This window comes from Micropterus salmoides, unplaced genomic scaffold (assembly GCF_014851395.1).
Source record: "Micropterus salmoides isolate LMB-PRFRI ecotype aquatic unplaced genomic scaffold, ASM1485139v1 Ms_hic_scaffold_11, whole genome shotgun sequence".
Taxonomy (NCBI): Eukaryota; Metazoa; Chordata; class Actinopteri; order Centrarchiformes; family Centrarchidae; genus Micropterus; species Micropterus salmoides.
The window spans coordinates 24,283,287-24,305,579 of NW_024040152.1; the positions used below are offsets into that span (position 1 = coordinate 24,283,287).

General features: G+C 42.4%; 2 protein-coding genes across 8 annotated transcripts in view; one reads left to right on the top strand and one right to left on the bottom strand.

Moving 5' to 3' along the window:
• Positions 1–10,028: 10,028 nt before the first annotated feature.
• On the bottom strand, positions 10,029–14,489 carry LOC119897901 (C-C chemokine receptor type 5-like). Its single transcript, XM_038711923.1, has 3 exons — positions 14,280–14,489; positions 12,147–12,308; positions 10,029–12,055 (listed from the first exon to the last, which is right to left on the bottom strand). Exons 1-3 carry the CDS (start codon positions 14,284–14,286, stop codon positions 11,157–11,159), a joined length of 1,068 nt encoding a protein of 355 aa, XP_038567851.1. The 5' UTR covers positions 14,287–14,489; the 3' UTR covers positions 10,029–11,156.
• A 1,296-nt stretch (positions 14,490–15,785) lies between these two features.
• The window catches only part of cobl (cordon-bleu WH2 repeat protein), a 61,834-nt gene continuing 55,326 nt past the window's right edge, over positions 15,786–22,293 (top strand). For 4 of the 7 annotated variants that reach the window (XM_038711932.1, XM_038711929.1, XM_038711928.1 and 1 more), the window contains exons 1-2: positions 15,787–15,918; positions 16,170–16,299. In XM_038711932.1, coding sequence (XP_038567860.1) covers positions 16,271–16,299 — 29 coding nt within the window. In that variant the 5' untranslated portion in view covers positions 15,787–15,918; positions 16,170–16,270. Of the gene's footprint in view, positions 15,919–16,169; positions 16,300–22,293 lie in introns of all 7 variants that reach the window. The other 3 variants (XM_038711924.1, XM_038711930.1, XM_038711931.1) reach the window with 1 other exon arrangement.

A 22,293-nucleotide genomic window follows, 5' to 3' on the forward strand; every position in this document is an offset into this window, starting at 1 on the left:
TGTACTTCTGTAAGTGTGAAGAGATCCTTATCAGGGGCCCGACGCTCACAGACTCTTGAAATGCTATAAAAAGGTTGTCAAAATAAATGACAGGCATATCAAAACAAAGCATGAAGTCATGTGGTTATCTTAAAGGCTCAACTTGCCTTTCTGCTGAAACGCTCAATTAATCGTGTTTTTCAAAAATGCGGTGCAAAGTTCACGCTTTTTGGATTTTAATGGTCAGGATCATATCTAATAAAAGCCTCTAGGCCTTTATATAGAGATATAGGCCTATTTTACATAGCCTATATTTGTAATATTAGTTTAATGTGCGAATTCAATATTGGAGGTCGGTGGATTTTATGAGGAGGGCTTTTGTGACATTTCTTACTGAGGGGTCGGGTCATCCCTCGTCAGGAAGCCACATTTCCATTTTCGAGGTATGTAGGCTATAAATGAATATAAAATATAAAGAAAAAGAAAAAAATATATAAAAGAGAATAGATATGTACAATATTCACATTATTAACAGAATTGTGATGAACAGTAAATAAATAGAGGCAAAATTGATGCAGAGAATATTGCATGTTGATTAAAACAGAGAATATTGCACAGAAGAAGAAGACACTTTTATTGTCACATACACATACATGTTGCTGTTGTTACATGAGTGTGAAGTATTATTAAGTGTCCATGTGTCAGACACTTTGAGGGAGGCCACACGCAGGAATGACTTCCTGTGGCGCTCTGTGTTGCATTTTGGGGGGATGAGTCTTGCACTGAGAGTGCTCCTATGTCTGACCAGCACATCATGTAGTGGGTGGAGGACATTGTCCAAGATGAAATGTAGCTTGGACAGAATCTTACTCTCTGACACCACCGACAGAGAGTCCAGCTCCACACCCACAACGTCACCTTCCTCATAAAATAGAGACGGCTTGAGTGTTCTTGGCCTAGTCCAGTTTATTGTCAATCTGCACTCCCAGTGTATTTGTATTACTCCACAACATCCACACTGACCTCCCGAATGGAAACCGGGTCACTGGTGCCTTGGCTCTCCTTTGATCCACAACCAGTTCCTTAATTTTAGTCATATTGAACTGCAGATGGTTTTACTCACACCATGTGACAAAGTCACCCAAATTTACCCTGGTATCTGGCAATCTCCCCTCCAGAAACTGTGTGTCAAACCAGTGACTATTTTCTTGCATTGTAGAGACTTTATGGAGTATAGTATGTAGTAAGTAAATGCAAGAGCATAGCCTGTATCTCTGCCTTCAATAAAGGATGAGATATCTAGGAGGGAGTCTGGGGTTTCTCTACCAGAAAATTGTGAACATTAAACTCTTTTCTGCACCAATTTATGGTTGACAAGTTTTTTATTTAGGCTATGCATAGGGAAACACAAAACTTAGGTGGCAGGGTTTCAGAAAGCAGGACAAAGCGTCGGTATTTTGTGGTATATAACATATGTGCATTTGACCATTACAGTTTAACATAATGCTCTGTAGCTGGGGACAGTGAACCCTTATGGGGACAGTGAACCCTTAAGGGGAAGTAATGATTGATGGGTGTGCAAAGAGTGAACCCTTCTATGGAATTTGACCTCTGACCCAGTGGTAGGGGGAGTAGAGGTTAGTGTGTATGAAGGGACTGTGCCCTTATATGGTATTTAGCAGAGACCTAAACATGTCCTATATAAGCTGTGTTCGATGTACAGAGAGACAGAGTGGTTATCGGGCTGGGTCACTCTCCAAGCTGCTGCAGAGCTTGTAATTGATGCTGAATTCTTTGATGTAATAAACTTTTATAATCAAGAACAGTGTCAAGCGGATTTCTTCTCAACACATCATCGCAGCATTATCGTTCGGACACCACAATTTCAAGCAAAAGGCACACGTCCGTATGAAACGCCAGAGCTTGGTATTGCGCAGCAACACAAAGGCTTACTCCGGTGTCAAGTCAGGTGGGTGGACTTGATTCGTGAAAAGTGCCAATTGCGTGAGTCTCAGAGCCGACACGTGACAGTTGGCAGCGACGCGTGACAGCTTATATTAGTTAGGGCTAGACGATTAATCGTTTTCAACTTGTCCTGGAACAGAGCTGGAATAATGTTGCTGAAGGCAGAGTCCACAAGGTACCTGGTTCCTGGAGAGTCCAGGTACTGGCGGTTGTAGTGAAGGGCCAGGTTCTCTGAGTTGTCTGCATTACATCGTTACATCATCTCAATCAGCTGTGTGCTGAGGCTACATTCTAAGGTCGCCTTGGTGATGCTAAAAGCTGTCTGACTAACAGGCTAGACAGCTGCTCTCATTGAGTTCTAACCTGAAGCACAGCTCTGCTTCTCCTGGTCCTACCGAACAGACCGTAACTCAAAATAAACACACTATTAGAGAGATAAGATCCTCATGAAGATGATGTCCAAGATTTGTGTGTCTACTGTCAAAAATGTGTTCACAGCAGCAGTATAGAAATGTCCATCTCTTTCCTGAAACTTCAGGTCTGATTTACTATGGGAGTCTATGCGGCAGTTGAGTCGGACTGCTCTGACTTTAGAGCGGACTGTTCCAGCTCTGTAAGTTCGATTGCTTTCAAAGTTACACATCAGCAGCAGAACAAGTTTTCCTACAACTTGTGAAAAATTATGTATATAGAGTGAAAGCTGTGGGAGATACAGCGAGTTGAAGACAAGTTTTTAAGAAGATTTTGAAGTGAATTGCCACTGTGTCAATTGGTCTTCTCACTCTAAAGATGTTCACACTGAAAGCGAATCCAGTTTCGGACAAATAAACACCCGTAGTCGGTCTGGATCATGCTCTGACAACTACGCCGTTTACCCGCAGGAGGAGCTCAAAGTTAACTGCTTTTATTAAATTAGCTTTTTACTTTAGTTTTTGGAATTACAACTTGATTTATCTTCACTCGTGCTTCTCGGCAGCGAGATTCCGTGCACATCCGGTTCCGCTGTTGTTGTTAGTGTCGGATGGCACCAGAGTTCTGCTGGACTACTACTTCATATTTAAATAAAAACCGGACAAAGCTGGACATTACTTGGAGAAAAGAAAGCAAGGAAGTTGAACTACCTGGTGAGTTCAGAAAATGTGTGTCTGTAATTTTATTCCAGCATTTTAAAAGTAGTTGTCCTGCTGACTTGCTAACAGACCTGACAAAGCATGAATTCATATGTGTTACAAAACGGCATCATAGTGTAGTTATTTTGGCATCAGTTTGATCCGTTTATTGCAATTAAATCACAGCAAAGGGTTTATTTTGGGTTCATATACCTGTAGTATCCACGGGCTGTGTGTATTCGCTTAAAACACATTGTGTGTGGACACTCAAAATCTTCAGCAGTCAAACTCGTGCGAGTAAACGAGGTGAATATTAAATTCGCTTTCAGTGTGAACACACCTTAACTCCCAACATTCCGTCACATTCCGACACAAAACTTTGAAACCTTGCTTTACAGCATTCACCCCAACTAACGTTAATGTTACAGCAAAATGTGGGCACCAGCCAAACTGACACGGGCAGCGGCTGTGTTGTGGTTTTGTCCAGTGTCAACTCACACTTGTGCTTCAGCAGCGGAGCGTTTAGCCTGCCCTACGTTGTTGACGTGTTGTTAATTTGTCATTTGGTGTGCTTCCACTACAGATAACAGGGGTTACGTACTGTAACCCGGATTCTATGAGTATAGGCGCAGCCCTCTATGGCTATCACTATTGGGTTTACCCCTTCCGCGCACCTGCGTGGCACTGAGAATTTTAGTCTACACCCACGAACACAGCGTGGGCCTCTCCTATGTCTGCACCTTGTATATATACAATGGTGAGACCCAGCCTTCGGCTCCCAAGTGCCTTTTCTTCAGCACTGAGAACCAAGGTCCAGTGAGGCCCACAACTTAGAGGGCTGCGCCTATACTCATAGAATCCGGGTTACAGTACGTAACCCCTGTTCTATTTCGTACAGGCTTCGCCCTCTAAGGCTATCGCTATTGGGTTAGAGGCGAAGCAGGATGAGTCAACGCCTCACTGGCCCATACGGTACCACCAAGCACAACCCACCTGCCCAGAGCCATAATGAACCACCCAGTCACCCGCTGACCGCGGCAGTGGTGTTGGCATGCGCACAGGCACCGATGGCGCGGCATGGGAGGCCGAGGGCCGCTCCATGCGTAAGAAGGGAAACTGAGCGGGGACCCCCCCAGCTGTACAGACGCAGGCAGGGTCATGACAGCAACCACGTCAGCTGCGCCCAAGGCAGGGCCACGCAAGCAGCGGCCACCCCCCCCCCCCCCCCCACAGGGGAAGTCCCTTGGGCCGCTACCTGTAGTGCACAAACAGACGCTGCGAACGGTGCCAGACGGCCGTGCGCGCCACATAGCAGGACAGTGCTCGCATCGGGCAGGGCAGGTGGGACGTGGCATCCTCCGCCGACCCATGGGGGGGAGGGATAAAGCCCGAGAGGGTGATGACCCGCGACCGAAAGGAGCTCGTAATGCTTTTAGGCATGAACGCCGGGTTAGGGCACAGGATAGCCGAGCTGCCATCGGCCTGAATTCTGAGGCATGACGGAGCCACAGAGAGGGCAGACAGGTCGCTGACCCTCTTGGCTGTTTTCAGAGCCATGAGCAAGGCGACCTTAGCCGAAAGGAACCTCAGGTCCACAGTCTCCAAGGGCTCAAAAGAGGCTTGGGTTAGCACGCGTAAAACCAGTGGCAAATCCCACTGTGGGGCCGCAGGCCGCGTCACCGGCCGGTGCCTTCACACCTCCCTAAGGAAGCACTTCACCAAAGGGTGGGAGAATGAGAGAATGGGAGATGAAAATTGCAGCCCAGAAGGCGCGGGATCAGCCGCACCGGCAGGGGAAGGCATACAGCAGCCCGGGGGGCCAAAGGGGGTGAGCGAAGGTGTCCACTCCCAGCAGGGGAACCTCCCGCGGGCTCAGTGAAAACCAAACGGCACACTGAGCGTTCTCTTTGTTGGCAAACAGATCCACCTCTGCTCTGCCGAACGAGGGCCTCCCCTCGACATGTGGAGAGGCCTGCGGCTCCGCCACAGACTGCCCACCACCCGAGAGAGGCAGGTCCCGCCCCAGCCCATCAGGGAGGCGTCCATGAAGACCGAGATGTGGGACGTGACCCTACCCAGGGGGACCCCGACTGAAAGAGAGAGGGGGGTCTCGCCAGTATGCCAGATCCGGAGCCAACGACCGGGGTACGGAGAATCGGCGCCGTCTCTGTCTCACCGGGTCGATACGCAGGCGGATGAACCACCGCTGCAGCCTGCTCATGTGGAGGAGGCCCAGGGGAACCACCACGTGAACCGCCAACATGAGCAGGCCAGAGACGGAGCCTTGGAAGTGCGGCCTTGCGCCAGCAGAGCGGCCGGGGCACTCTGTGAGCTGCGCACTAGCCCCCTTGCTAATTTCTTCCTTCTACTCCTCCGACATGGTGGTGGAGTTAGCAGCCGGCTTGGTGAAGGAGGATGCGATGAGGGCGACGTTGTTGGCGGAGGCGGAGTTCTGGAAGGCGCATTGGTGGGTTCTGTCGGTGATGCGACCCAACCACTGCGCTGCCTGGGAGGCCAGGCAGGGGCGCCGTCCGGGCGCCACCTGGCCTGGCTTAACCCCGAAGAAGGTGGTGAGGGAAGGTTCCTGGGGGGAGACTGGCTGAAACCCCAGATCCGAGAACGCCTCCACCTTAGTGATGGGAAAGTAGGTGGAGACCGGGGCCCGGAGAACCTTCCCACGCTGTGGGTGGGCGTAGACTGAAATTCTCAGTGCCGTGTAGGCGCGCGGAAGGCGTAAACCCAATAGCGATAGCCTTAGAGGGCGAAGCCTATACGAAATAGAACAGCTCTCTGTGGGCCCGTTCCGCTCTCTGCAGGCTAACGTTACATAGCCACATGGAGTACTTCAGAATAAGAGCATTTTGCATGTCTGGCTTTGCTGACTTGTTCAGATTTTGCTTATTTGTTCAGTTGTCCTTTTTTTGTCTGTTTTAACTGTGTTTATTGATGTAGGATCGGGAATCTGCAAAAGGTGTTTTATTTTGAAAATTGACTGGATTCTCTATGCCGTTCTGTGTCTGACTTCCTGCCTGGTTCATCTGCTCTGTGCTGCTTGACGCGGCTTCAGTCAAAAATAGACAGTGAATGTTGAACTTTGGCAAAACTTCAATTTAAAAAATCTAATCGTTATCCCAGTATTTGGCAGAAAAATTGCAATTAATTTTCCCCCCCAAATTGTTCAGCCATAATGTATTCTGTCATTTGATCTGTTTATAAAGACAAGTGTTGCAGTAAGAGAGTCTTATATGAAGAGAAGCTATCAAGTCTTAATTGTATGTAATGCGATACAAGCTGAGCCAAATCTACCATGAGCAATCTGGGCACATGCCCAGGGGCCCTTGGGTAGAGAGTGGCCTAGCTCACTTAGCGACTGTTCTTTTGCAAACTGCACTCAGCAGTGTTGTGTGATTTTGTGCATTGTTGTATCTTCAGTCAGTCATGTTTCAATTCAATTCAATTCAATTCAATTTTATTTATATAGCGCCAAATCACAACAACAGTTATCTCACAGCGCTTTTCATAAAAGAGCAGGTCTAGACTGTACTCTGTGATGCTATTTACAGAAGCCCAACAGTTCCCACCAAGAGAAAGCACTAGGCGACAGAGGCAAGGAAAAACTTCCTTTTAAGAGGCAGAAACCTCGAGCAGAACCATGGCTCAGGGTGGGCGGCCATCTGCCTCGACCGGTTGGGGTGAAGGAGAGAGAGGGAGAGAGAGAGAGAGAGAAAGAGAGAGAGGGCAGGAGAGGAACAGAGAGAAAAAGAGAGGGATGGAAGGAGAGAGAGAGGGAGGCAGCCTACACAATATACACGCACAGAGGTACAGACAGCGAAGGTGATGTTGCTATAGACTAAGTGAAAAAATGGTACAGATATTTATAGTAGTGTTAATGGTAACAGTCGTTAATTATTATAATAACAATAATAATAATAGGACTAGTAACAATAGTCGTTGCAGCAGAGGGTGTCGAGCAGGAACACGGGGGCAGCAGGTGACCCGCAGCCACAGATCCAGACTCCACAGCTCCAGAGTCAGAAACACCTGCAGGAAGTGATAGGAGGAGAGAGGAGAGGGACGAGAAAGCACAAGACTACCGGAAAGGGGAGAAGTTGTGTTAGTAACATGCAATAATGGGATGAGGTTGCATACAGAGGGAGAGAAAGTAGAGGAGAGAGGAGCTCAGTGCGTCATAGGAAATCCCCCGGCAGTCTAGGCCTAAAGCAACATAACTAAGGGATGGTTCGGGACTAACCTGTGCCAGCCCTAACTATAAGCTTTATCAAAGAGGACAGTCTTAAGCCTACTCTTAAATGTGGTGTCTGCCTCCTGAACCCAAACTGGAACCTGGTTCAGAATTACTAGTGTGATTCTGCTTGGGTGATTTTCAGTGAACACTATTTTGCCATAGTATAGGTCTTGGGATGATTGAATTCATCATTGTATTGTGATTTGTGAGTGAGATGGCAGTAACTTGGTTTATTGAACTGGACAGGCATCCTTGCTGCCTGCTCAGCTGGACTAGTCATCCAATTTTTTCACCAATATGTGTGTGGTTTGACATGCCAGCTTGGCTGGAAGTTCAAATAGCCTAAGTAAGGTGGACCTTAGCATCGTGTGTGCGTGTTTGTGGATTCAGTGTTAGGGAGCAGCGGAGGGTCCCGGGGGGTACTAATCCGGCCTTGGATACGAGTACCCCATATAATATCATTTATCAAGTTGTGACGGACTTGGTGAATTTAGCATGAGGATACACATGTCACAACATCTGGTTTTCAAAATAAGGTGTTAACACAACATATGAGATTAAATTCACAAGAAGTCGGCTATAAAGCATGTTACATATTTATAAAAAAACAACACTAAAATGTAAACCTTTATTCTTAAATTTTGCTTTGCTGGAAAAACATTAAATAAATAATTCCTCACAATGACAATTTGAGTGCAGGATAACTAACTACATGCAGATTTAAAATTATGCATTTTACTGTATATACTTCGAGATTGCAGTCCTGCAGTTATACATTGAAATACCTTCCTTTCTGATAGAAAGTCTTTTTGAGGTATGTAAAAACACATTTCTCTATAATTTCTGCCAATGACAGAGGAGGACATATAAAGGAAAAAAATTAAACATTTGACTGCCTAATTCAGCTATAAGAGGAGGGAAGGATTGTTCCCATGGCCATAACCAGCTACGAGGTCATGGAGGTCTGGTCCATAATTATATGTAAGCCATAGCCTTTTAATAAACAAATTCTAATAAAAACCGTTGACAACACAATCAATTTAATCAATTATTTAATGTTTTAGGACCATGCGGACGCAGTTACCCCATCTGTGTCCAGACTTGATGGACCCCCTGTCACTGATCAGTCACATAGTGTGAACGCCATAACGAGCCAAGATTCCCGTCACAAGAAGGCGAAGTTGTGTAGTCTGAACAGCACAGCGATCGGCCAACGCTGAAAGTCGTGAAGTGTTAGTCTGTCTTGTCTGTTCTGTGTTGAGTTCCAGTTAAATTCTTGTCTTGTGTTTTACAACTTGTTAATGTTTCAATCTGCTTGTTTCCTGTTGTGTTTAGTTTTGCTTTATGATGTTTGTATTCTGCATTTAGATTTGCTTCTGTCTGTTACACCCAGTAATGCCTGTCTGATTGTTTCCCCTGTGATCACTCTGCCTGCCTGTGTATCTGTGTGCTTGATTGTTCTGATTGCCTGTCACCTGTGTTGTTCCCGCCCTGCCGGTTAGTCCCTCTATAAATGTTTGCTTGTTCTGTTAAGCCTATGTCTGGTCATCATAGCTTGTCATGCCCTGCCTGTTCCCTGTTCCCCGTTCCCCGTTCCCTGTTCCCTGTTCCCTGTTCCCTGTTCGTTATGTGGATTTTGGATCATACCCTTTCTGGATTTTCTGTTAGATCACCTTGTTTGTTTGGACTGTGATTGTTTTAGATTTCTTTGGACTCAGCCACTCAACTTGTAAGTGTGCTCGCTTTTTGTTTGCCTTAAAATAAATCTTCAAACTGTACCTACCTACATTTGGGTCCACCAACCTTTTCAACCACACTAATTGTGATAGGAGAGGATTTTCCATCACTGTTCATTTTAGCTGAATGGTCGACGTGGCAGTGTCATCGCCCTCTGAACAGCAGGCGTTCAAATCCAGTTCAGGACAAGCCTCCAGCAAGGATCTCTAGACTAATGCAATACAATTGAGCTCACTAAAATCTCCCCTGCTTGCTCCTAAATGCTTTTTTATTAGCAATAAGCAAGTCATTAATGAACTCAAAGTTACAATGATGAGCTCATCTGAACTTTCATTTATCATATTGTAATCTCAGTTCAATATCCATTTGTCAAACCTAAGTCTCAAAACCTTAATCTCTCCTTATCTCATCTTTGCTCCTAAGAGGGTTTTAAGAGCAACAATTCAGATTGAAGTGATCTCAAATATATACAATTGAGAGCTCTTTCTCAAGAGTTAAAGTGAAGACAATTTCTGAACAAAGGATTTTTCCTCTGGGAAGAGGCAATCTGATAAACATTCATGTGTAGATGTGAGGAAATCCAGAGATAGTACTGGACTTTCCCACCCTTTAAGTTGAACTTTTCAAATATAATCATCATTTAGTGAGTCATGTCTGAAAGGCCTCTGAATCAAACCTTTTGAAGTCCACCGGTTGTTATTTCAGACCTAAAAGTAGTTCTCCAAATCTGAATGAAATCCACAGCAATTATTAAAATTTTTGTCCCCTTGAATATGCTGTAATGTCAGAGGTACAAGCATAATTTTCAACAACCATCACTAGTTTAGATATGGATTTGACGTTCATGTGTCAATGAATATCGCAAACTATGAGGTCTGTGTCGAAGTATCTTTGGGCAAGACACTGAACCCCAAATAAAGTCCCAATGTGATGTTCTGAAAAGTGCTTTGAGTGTGGGAAAGGCTAGAAAGGCACTATACAAGTACAGACCATTTACCATTGTTTGGTACTCTGTGACACTTTAATAATCTCATTGGTAAACCACAACAAATCATAACAAAAAAAAGAGTAATCAGCATCAAGTGTGTGTGTGTGTGTGTGTGTGTGTGTGTGTGTGTGTGTGTAAAAATAATCTGAGAAAGAAGAATGTTTTCACAATGAAAACAGAAATATGCAATAAAATGTACATATGATGATGGTAATGATGCTTTGGATAAGATACATGCCTTTATTGTGGGAGATTGGGATTCCCACTACCAGTGTGTCCCTGGGGAAGACCCACAAACCCTCCATTGCTCCTGAGGAGTGCGAGCTCTGACCCATAGCAATTGTAAATCGCTTTGGATAAAAGATAAATGAATGTAATATATTCAAATGTGAGGACAAAACAATGTTGAGAAAATATCTGAACACTGACGGGTATGTATCATGAGCCAAAATGTGTTCCAGGTGCCATGATGAATCACGACATCTAAATGTTTAAAATGTGCCACATAACCCTGTGTTGGTTACAGCTTTTGTAGTTTTGATTCATCGCCAGACTTTTGAATGGACAAACCTTTTCCACAATCGAAGCGATAAAAACAATTCAATTTTATAAAATAGCATTTTGTCTCTTTAAAAAAAAGGTAGCTATACCATATACAGTAGTATGAATGTTATTTTCACCACCTTGCAGGCTCATCAACCAATGTGTGAAAAAGGAAATAAATGGCGGACATGTTTTAAACACATTAGGCACAGACAAACAAACTCTGTGGTTACGAGCTGTTTCAAACAATTCATGCTTTCAGTCAAGATGTGCGACTATTTTCTCCAATGTCAGCAGAAAAGGAGGGGCATTAAATTATTTACAAAATACCTGACATCATACAGAAGATGATGATGCTTATCAGGTCACACTTGAATTGTGGTCAGAACAAAATACTGTATTCCAGCAGAAATTCAAGGAACAAATGAAATCAAAAAGGTCTAAAGATAATGACATGTACAGGTACAGGACATTGCTGATGAATAACACTTGAACAATGGCTGGCAGTAACAACAAGGCTACCAGGATAAAAACATGCCAGGCTCTGCAGGTGATGTCCATAAAAACACATTACTCTGACTTCCACCTCCTACTTGATGAAAGTGGAGGTGAACTCCGAGGACCTGGACATGACTGAGCTCTTCCTGAATGAGCTGTCTGACAAATCTTTGAAGTGACTCCCGGGCACCCATTTGCTCAGCAGGTGCACAGCTCGTTTCATAAACTTTTGCCCCACAAAGGCGTATATGATGGGGTTCAGGCAGCAGTGAGTGTAGGCAAAGGTCTCAGTCACTGTTACTGACACCATTAACTGCCCTTCCTTTTTGCAATCAAGCAACAATTTACCTTTAGATTTCAGAAACCTCAAGAAAAGGCAAATGTTATATGGGGCCCAGAACAAGAAAAAGACAACCACTATGGTCAAGATCAGCTTGACAACGCGGTGCTTCTTTGCAGTCCTCATGTTCACCAGGGTGGGGATGATCCTGGAGTAGCAAACTACCATCACCAACAAGGGAATCACGAGACCCAGCATGTTTGCTGCGAAGAGGTTGTAAGTCTCCCAGCCATCGTTTTCCGGGAGGTAGGCACAACGCACCACGCCGGACTCGTTTGTTATCTTTGTGAAGATGAAAGCCGGGAGGGAAACACTCAAACTGAGCATCCAGACGAACACGGTCAGAGCGATGCCTTTCCTCAAGGTGCGATATCGTGCCACGGTGTGCGCGTGCATGATGACGACATAGCGGTCCAGCGTCATGACAACCATGAAGAAGATGCTGCTGAAGAACCCGATGTTGTGCAAACCGGCGATGAAGCTGCACATGAAGCCTCCGAAAGTCCATTCGCTGACCACGGAGTAGTGAGAGTAGAAAGGCAGCGTGAGGACGAAGAAGAGGTCGGAGAGTGCCAGGTTGAAAAGGCAGATGTCTGTCAAGTTGGTTTGGTTTCTGTGCTTCACTAGGACACACACCACTAGGCCGTTACCTGGAGAGAAGGGGGCGAACGTTACATCTTAGAGATTACTGTGCGTGTAGGCTATGGTCTCTAACTCACTCACGCACATACACACACGTACCTATGAAGCCGAGGATGAAAACCAAACTATAGAGAGTGGGCAGAAACACCCTGCCAAAATTTCCCACATGGTCGTAGTTGCAAGGACTGAAGTCTCCAATATCCATGTCATCATAATAAGATGAATAATTATAGGAGATGGCGGTGGTATTTGCATCATAATCTGCAGACAGAAAAAGATTTTTAAATTTCAACATTCACAACATCTTACCTTATTTTCATTGTAATTCATAAACAATAAAATACATTAAAACGGTCAGGTTACCTGTAAACAAATGCTGCTAGTGGAGGTGAATAGAATTTAACGTTATATCATCTCAAGCGTTTTCATAGGAGCTACTTTTTCTACTACTATGGCCCCTGTTCATGGAAAGACAGTGTTTTTAAATGTCATTCATTTTTCTGTGCTGTTAGCGCCACAAAGAAATGTAATGTTTATTTAATTTCATTTATACCGTTTAAGGTTAAAAAGACGGTTCACATTAAAAAAACATTTCTGTAAATGTGCCAGTTTGGCTAATGTTTGACTATATGCAATTTAACCACACTGTATTAGTGTAAAGGCAGAAACACAACAATAAATTAAAACAAAAAATTAAATTTAGCCGCAAATGGCAATGACCGGGATCCTAGCTAGTCGTGAAAAATGAAACATTTGACATTTTCAGAGGCGAAGAACAGAGGCAGATGATTTAAGAGATTAAACTGGTGACTTGGTCACCTGAGGATTTGAGTCCTGGATCTTTAGATCTCCAGAGTAGGTGACTTACTGACTGATCTACTGGTGAGAGGGTGTTTCCGACGCTCTTACAAGTAGTATGACATGCGCCACACCTGGATAGTTTTGTCAGTGAAAATGCATCATTCTGCTGGTTTTGATCCAACACTAAGCAAAAAAGAAAATGTTGTGCATAGGCTACAAAAGTTACTGTAAAAGTTACAGCAAGATAATGATTATCACTGCAGACTCACCGTTTGACCGATTTGAAAACCCTTTGATACACTTGATATTGGCCATCTATACACAGACATCGTCTGTGTTGATTTTGGTAGCGTTTGAACAAAAACTTGTGGAGATATAGAAGACAGAAGTTAATTATGTTCATACCCAGTAATAATGAATTACCAGGTATAAATTTTTTGCAAGTGTAGTGCCCCTTAGTTCTGCTCAGCAGATTTGGACTGTGCATCTGAACAGACGCCTCAAGTTTGGTTACAATAGCCTAAGACAATTTTGATTTAAAATTTATGGGGGGAAAAAACAGATTGACGTATCAAAATTATTTTGATAACTTTTGATCAGCGACGTCCGTAGAGGATCCTGCCAAAGTTTCAAGTTGATTGGCAAAAACGAGTTCGCAAAAATAGGTTTTAGAGAAAAGTGGTAAAAAGACAAATAATGAGAACAAACACAATAGGCCTCCAGCAGCTTTGCTGCAAAACAAAACATAAAATAAAATGTAGGTTACTTAATCCATCTGCAAACAAAACCCAAACTATCTGCCAGGGGTTGTTACCATCATCATTTGAGTTTTGGCCGTGAAACACCCCTTAAAATCAATTGATAATGGAGGTTATTACGCCACCTGCTGGTCTTCACAGGTAATGTTAGGCTAATTTATTCCCTGGCTGGGAAACTTTTGTCATGCCTACACATTAACGGCTAGACAAAATAATGCGAACACTTTAAGAAAATGGACTTTTAACACCATTGCAAACATTGGTGTCAAAGTGGTTTATATGTGGTTACACTCTTACATGCCTATTCAGACAACTTGCTGTGATACTGTCTATTATATCCCTGCCAATTTCAGCACATGCACTGAGAGCTTCTATTTTATTTAGTCTGTTTGGCTGATATCAGTATTTTATGCGTTCTAGATGGGTTTCACACAGATTTCTAAGTGTTTGATGTGGTAATTACTTCCGAATTGAATTCGTTTGAACTGTTTTATTTAGTCTACCTTAGCACCTGTAAAGATCCAAATAGAAACCCAAAGAAAGGAAGTAGCCAATATTGCATTCCAGCATTTAGATTTAAATTGAAAACGGACGGGCCTATAAGTCTCAAGGATCACAACATATCACGCACAAATATTTCTTCAACAGATCATAATTATTAAAATGTATTCACCTGACATGGTGATATCTCAGTGATGCCTTCTCCTATCGGGTGTAGTTGGCAGGTTAGGTCTCCTTATTTCTTCGTCCGGATATTTATGGATGTGGTGTCCTCAAATGTATAGCGAGGAACTAACGCTTAAACTCAGCAGTCTCCTATTAATGACTTGTAGAGAACGAGAAGTGCAGATGATGTTTCCTGTTCGTCTGTAAGTGTGAGGAGATCTTTATCAGGGGCCTGACTCTCACAGACGCTTAAAATGCTATAAAAAGACAAAATAACACAATGAAATGCAGAAGACTGTAGGCTACAGAAGACTAATGATTTTATCTTAAAGCCTCAAACTTGCCTATATAGGCTATATTTGCTGAAAGAAACTCAGTCTATTTGATCACGTCATTCAAAATACCAACAATGCTGTGCTTTTTCATTTGAATGATCAGGATCATAATCTTCTAGGCCTATGTAGAGAGAGATCCCTATTTTATGCATAGACTATAGAATAAGCCTATTAGTTTAAGTTTAGTTTAAGTTTTAGTATTGATGCTGCGTGACGGTGTCATGTTTCAGGCTGCACTGATTTTGCTAATTGATAGCTGTTATAGAGGCATTCTTCTTCGTCTTCTTCCTTTTGTTATTATTATTAATAAGAATATTATTATATAATTGTTATTATTACACTATGTGTTATTATAGTAGCCTATAGTAATGCTGCCCAACTCTGCTCACTATCTGATATCTAACCCCGTCGAGAGCACTAAAATCGTAGCGTGGTCTATGAGAGACCTCTTGTGGTGGTGAATCGTACTTTAACTGTGAATGGAGGCGTTGCCTGAGCATAGTGCCTGAGCAAGACAGCACAAAGCATGCCGGGAGAAAATATTTGAATTCTCAACATAGAATTTTAATGAGAAATTAGCCTATGCATAGAAGATTTGTTCAAATAACGACTTAGACGTGTATGTTATAGGCCTATGTTAAATTATGTGTAACAGCAGCAGCAAAACCACCACCACCACCAACAATAATAATAACACAATGTCTCTTAAATTTAATGTAGGCCATATCACTTTATGTTCAGCTGTGAGGCCTAATTCTATTGAGTGTTTGTTTGTGGTGTGCTTGTATATTCGTGCCATCGCTCTCCAGCTGGCGCCCGCCGCCCATTGAATTCCCGATGAGGATGATTGACATGAGACCTGCTGACGTAGACTGGCTGGAGAGAGCTGCGTCAAGTTAGACAGACGTAGCTGCAAAAGACAGGACACCACATAGCAGTGCCTTCCAAAAAACAAGTCGGAATTTCTTAGGAGGCATTATAGAGGCAGCCTAACGACATTAAAGTATGAAAACGAAGTGGACCAACAAGAAGACTGAACGTAAAACTCCTCGTCTGCACCTGTAACCCCATCAGTGTAGTTTTATATCCCATAATATGTCCGAAATAATAGACTTAGATAAGTTAAGTTAAGTTAAGATGAGTTATGAGCTGTTATTTTGAAAGGTTATACCGGATGTTGTATTTATTAATTCAGCTGACGTGACCATGCCCAAGGGAAAATCAGCCGGGGGGGATGCGAAGATTATATCAAGTGGATTTGACAAGTAACTCAGTCCATGAGAATGGCTCAGTGAGGCCGTTGTGACTAAAGTAAGTTGGAGTTTTTGAACGTGTCGATTTTGTGCGTGTGTCGTAGTTTGCCTTCACGTACACTTTGCGGTCTTTGTGCTTCAGGTCACACTGGACTGTCATCGCTGCGCACTGTCACTTGTTGAACCTGTAATAGAAAATAATAAAGTTCATATTTTCTTGTCAAACACACAGGCCGTTTTATTTGTATGAGATATGTTAGAAACCCTAACGGAAGCAAATTAATTAAATGTTGATATGCTAACTCGCAGGTGATAGCATAATGGATTTCCACCGAGTTTAAGAGCAACAGCGGATTTTGGGAGCCCAGTACAGCTATCGACTGAAGTTGGATACCACCGTAATCACTGCAATGACGGAGTCCTCAAAACCGCCTTTAGGGTAAGTCTTTCTAGGACAAATAACGTTACAGGCTTAAAAACATTTGTATTCTTCCTCTGACGGGTTGTGTTTCTTAAAACGAGCTTCTGGATAATTAGATATAGGCTAAATTTATTCCAGAAAAAACAACACCACCCGAATTGACTTGGATACTAAAAAAAAAACATGCGCAAATTGAGCTTTCCATTTGATGTTGCATTATGTCTGGTATAATCTTACTATAGTGTGCAGTTCATCGTGTCAGTTCAGAAACAATATTTTATATGGCTCGATAATTGTGGTTCTGGGTCATTGTTAGGGTTTTGCCATTAATAGGTGTTTTTACCTGATAGCAGTGATTTCATTGTTTATTCAAGCAACTGCGGAATTAGTTAGTTACAGCTCCATGACAGCCTATTCAATGTGGTTAAGAGCGTCCACAGCAACACAAGCAATTGTAGCCTATGGTCAGTATTGACAACAGAGAGAGTGTTCCAGCAGCCACATCAGCTTGCTCTCCATTTGCCTACAGTCTCTTTGCCACTCAGACAATAATTATGAATAGCTCTGAAGCAAAACAGCAACAGTCTAGTGGGTGGCTAGAGGAGAAAAACTGGCATGCTCTTCTTTTGCTGGTGGAACAGCAACCTGCTGTAGGTGCTGTCCACAATGTGCTTTTTTTTTGTCTGGGTAATGTCTTTGGTCCTTTCAGCTTCACCTGAATCGATGTGCTGCTGCCACCTGAACATAGTGACACTTGTCATAGTTTGAAATGTCACAGGAGTGAAGGCACAAGTGCAAATATTTAAAATAAATGATCACTGAAATCCATTTAACCGGTTCAGGTTCAGGGTCCATGGCATCATGTTTACTGGCTCACAGTCACTCTGCCGTGTCTTTTTACTAGCACACTTAAATACAAGGGAGCCATCGTTAATGTTATTAGTACCACCTGGGCTGTTCAGACTATAATAAGTGAAAATGTTGGCTGGAAAACCAAAGGACCATATGGTACAGTAGTCGTGTTTTCTTCCATTAATCCAACTTCTTTATTGCATAGGGTTGAAATGTCACCTGATAACATCAACAAATAACCTTGTTTCATCCCTGACTTCAAATTTGAGTTGTGAGCTGTTGAGAGCGATGTCCATACAGTACTACTCATTCATTGCAGTTTTGATGTCAGATGTAGACGGCTCGTGACCTTTCAGCTGCCATTGTGATACAGAGATGTAGATGTTCTACGTTTTTACAGTCAACGTCTGATTTGTACTTAAGTATGAGTAAAGTTTGTCTTCTTGTTTCTCATCATTTACATTGATAGCAGGGTATGAGATAAAAGATCACACTATGGCCTTCAGTTGCCTCAATTTAGATACTTTTTCAATTACAATGGACACACTTCAGGTTATTTTTCAAACAGGTTTGACTGGTTTATCTGGCATTTTGAACAGTACATTTAAGTTAGAGTTTTGGTGTCTTTGTGAGTAGCTCACTGACCAGGTATGATCCTGCATCAGCATAATTATGCACTGCTCGGGTGCTCATTTTGGTAATAACTGTGTATTATAAAGCCAAATGTTGCTGACTACATAAAATCTTAAGTCAACCCTTAATTATTGTATAAAAATCTATCATGCATTAGCTCTTCAGCTACTCCATGTGTACTATAAGTGTGTGGCAAATGCTTAACAGCAGTGTAGCGCAGCTATACAGTAAAACATGTCTGTTCCTCTGTGGCAACATGAGTAGGGTGTGATACTGCTAGAAAGAGTGTTGATGAGGTGAATTAAGGTTTGGTCTACTTCCCCTCTGATCTTTCAAGTAAAGGTCCCTTCAACCAGATACTCTTAAATACAGTGATTTCAGACACTCTAGAGCTTTTTGGCTAAATTACAAAGTGGACTGGTCACAAAGTCAGCTGGCAGTGGAACCAAAATGCCTTTTTATTCGCTCAGTGTGTGACATTTCTGTCCATATAAATTACTATGACAACTCCCTTTGTGTTGGGATCTTTCTTTCGTCATCACACTGGGAGGATAGCTACTTTACTATTGCCCAGTCCTAATGAAGCACAGCTCATAAAACTATGATCACGCTCTCTCTCTCTCGCACGCACACATGCACGCACGCACAGCTGAGTTACTAAGCAAACAAATAAGGACGGAAGAGACTGTGTTTGTTCTTTTGCAGCTATTGCCGCCCTGATAAAACAGTATTGTGACTGGTGTGTGTTTAATTTGAGCCCACTATACATTAGACCTGCTGCCTTTTTTGTGGATGAATGCAAGGTTCATATGTGAATCCAGAAGGTTTTATTAGGTTTTTAAGTTTATGTGTTTTACTGCAGCTTCAGCTGTAAACCCACCAACAGTAGGCCTGCACTGCATCTGGAGAAGCCCCTCTGCTGCCAGACTCCACCATCATTTTCTGTTCGGTTTCTTTACACTTTGATGACATCAACAGTATATTATTTTGAGTCTCTGGTATTTGTTGTGTGTGTGCTCTATTGAAGGAATTGAAATTTGTTTGTACCTTGCCATTGCAATCTCATCTGTGAGTGTAGTGAGGGAAAGGTAGCCTGAATGATGCCTCATTGTAGGGGTTGCACTTTCCAAGTTTTATTTCAGTTTAAACTTTTAATTCATGGGTTCATGTAAAAGTCCCTTCAACAGTATTACTGTATTTGTGCTAAGTATAATGTTCGGAAGATATGTGGCTTTTGAAAAATGGATCCAGCATTTACTTCGGTGACTGTGGGGTGGAAGAATCTGTCATAATGCGTTCATGTTCACTGTCATTGGAGTGAATAGGCCACTTGGAGAGCAGAAGAATAGCTGGTAGAGGAGAAACGGGAGAGTTAAATGGATGGTGTTGTGGAAATTGTATTCCTGGTGAGGGGTTAAGCAAAGAATTGAGTTACAACCAACCGTTGTCTTTGAAGAATTTATTTAACAAAAGAGAATAAACAGAGAAGTACTTAAACACACATACAGCTGGTTCAGAGACCTGCCGCCTAGGGTGGCTTCGTGCGCCTGGCCCCGAGCAAAGGGATGCATCATCATTTACACAGTCTAGGTTTCTATGTTTTGGGGAACAAAGATCCTCTCTCGGCCTTGAAAGAACATTCCAGGAGAGGAGAGGAGCAACAAGAGGGGAAAACACCAAAACAATCTCACAGCTCTGACCTAAACCCTAGTGGACGGACTAACATAAGGAGTATAGGAGAGGAAAGGTTAAGGATAAAAAACACAATACATATGTATCTATAAGACATAACGATAATAGTAGTAATAATAATAATAATACTATTAAAAGATCATACATAAAAGATCAAGAGGACACAATTTTCTGCCATAGCAGATGGCATCTGCCTTTGTACACTAACATGGATCGACCGCAAGTTGTAGGCTTGGCGATACGCTGCTGTTTACAAATCATCAGACTCATTTCAAGTAAGCGAAGGCGTCTTCTGCTGATAATTGCAATACATCGGCACCTTGCAATTATTGTATGTACAGATAATGTTGGGAATAAGAAATAAGAAAGAATAAGAAATCACACAAGCCGAACAGTATAGCAGTCCAAGTAAATATTAACTGCAATTTTTAAGTAAAATATCAAGCTATCAATGAGATTTACTTACGAAACTATCTGCTAATCAAGAAACAGGAGTTTTATATACATTACAGCCACCTAACCATGGCTGTATACAGTATATAATGTATACAGTAACTGCAATGCATTGTTGGTGATATACACCTATGGGGTGACCATCGTTGTTGACTCGTTCGCTCAGCCGTCAGAGAGTCGATCTCACCAAGTTCACTTCAGTTTTTCGGAATAATGTAACAACACTGGTGAAAAGCAGCCCAGAAGAGAAACTAGCATGACTGTAAATGATGAAAAACGCAGTGAATACTTACTGAGCTGAAATAAATCTAGTGCACATAAATTAGGTAAATGACATAAATATAAATATATAGTTTCATTCATTCAGAGGGCGGGGCCGAGCAGGTCCTGTTAAAGCAATGGTAGGGGAAACACTAAGCTCCCGGAAAACAGTTAATTTTTTAAAGAAAATATTTGTGGCTACAACTTGCATCCGATTCAATTTTTGATCCTTTTGTGTGAGTTGGAGCATCATGTATAGTAATTGCATTTAGACTAGAGTAGTTACAGTCCTCCCTCTTTAAGTCTGCACTGCAGCATACACAACAGTCTTAATTAGCAGACTGGTGTTTTCCATGGCTGGGCCTGGTGTTTGTGTATCTGTCCATATGTTTGCTTGTGTGTTGTGTGAGCTTAATCCCAGAAGTCTCTGATTTATGTGGTTTTGTTACATGCTCTTAATTTTAGTATCCATTCCCACAGAAGAAAATAAGGAAGCAACAGACTAACATAAAAAACAGAGGAAGAGTTCAGAGGGAACTGCTCAAATAAATCCTGAATTTATAGCATTCCTCACTCGTGTTTTTCTAATCTTCAAAGTGTTTTACTAAGCTGCTACAGGTTTAATAGACCTTTTCTGTTTTTCTGCCTTTCATTTCTGGATACAATCATGTCTGAAATCAGAACCTTGGTGGTTCAGTCCCCATTGATGAACAACCACGCACACCCTTGAGGAGACAAATCCATTTGTTCCCATTTATTGCCACACAGGCTTGGTGCATTTCTTATGTCTAGATGTTTCCTCAAAGTGCAGATAATGAAAAATAATTAAAAAAAAAATAGCCTTACCCCTCCTGATTTGGGCTGCCATCTGCCTCACTGTTGGTAGGTCACACATTTTATTTTAAATGCATCTGTTGTTTGTGGTGGCCTCATGTCTGTGTTGACTCAGTTTTAAAACACACCCACAGGAAGAACGAGTTGGCAGATTTTACACATAACAGTCAGTTTATACTCAGCACACAGATAATTATTGGTCACCAACTGTTGTGTGCGTGTGTGTGTGTGTGTGTTTGTGTGTGCGTGTGTCTTTCGTGAGCATTGTATATGGAGAGAGCTCCACAACAGTTGCTAGTTGCAGCGTTGTGTTCATTAATTTGAAGCTGTGCCCACTGGACTAAAATGTCAGTCTTGTGTCCCGTTGCATAGTATTTGGATGCCATGTGTGTCTGTCAGTCCATACAGTTTCTTAAAATACTCTTTGAGATAGACTAGGTATTGTAAGGTAATGTTATCCCTTAGTGCTGTGTCTTTTCCTGCTGGGGTCTCAAATGATGGGAAATGTTGAGACAGATGCAGACACAAGCTCCCCACCCTACACATCATTCACAAAATCTTCTCTATTTAGAAGTTTCAGGTTCATGTGGTCAGCCACTAGTTCAGCGCTGCTGACTAAGGGACTTCTCTCTTTTCCCCACTCTTTTACTTGAAGGCTATACAGTAGTTACTTTTACCAAATAGAGAAAATGTTTAGTGTGTGTGGTCACATCTGGATATTTAGGGTTGTTTTTATGATAGTTTAAATATAACTCATATGAAAATGGAGACGGGGGCGAGAGAGTATTTGAGGCTATGCGTTGTTGGCAGTGGTACAGTATGTATCTGGTAATATCCACATCCATTTCACAGGCTGTCCTGTTTTAAATAGAGAGGGTGTGGATACAGTGCTTCCACAAACTTGTTCTGCAAGGATAGAAACTTGACCAAGCTTGACACACTGACTGAGCACATATGATCGAACGCATACAGCAAACAGTAATATTTATGTATGGGTTTAATAACGAGTCTGTATGATAGAAATGTATATAGTAGTGCAAGACTGATAAAGCTTATGGTTGTTAAACTTTGTTACATGTATGATTTAGTTGTTGGAACACACTGAACACACAAGATAAAGTAGTTAACTTCTTAATTAAGTGCTGCAAGTGGTACCTTTATTTGCATTTTATGAGAACAATCGTTAATTAATCTGTTTGTCACTAACATTTACAGCAGCGTCTATTGTGGTTGAAGTTCCAAGTACAAGTTTGTTGTAAGGGCTGGCACAGAAGGATGTAATTAATG

Excerpts from the sequence above, each read along its gene's own strand:
- LOC119897901 (XM_038711923.1), bottom strand. Across the intron at positions 12,056-12,146 it reads TTTCATCCTCGGCTTCATAG|GTAACGGCCTAGTGGTGTGT; the intron begins GTACGTGTGTGT and ends CCTTCTCTCCAG.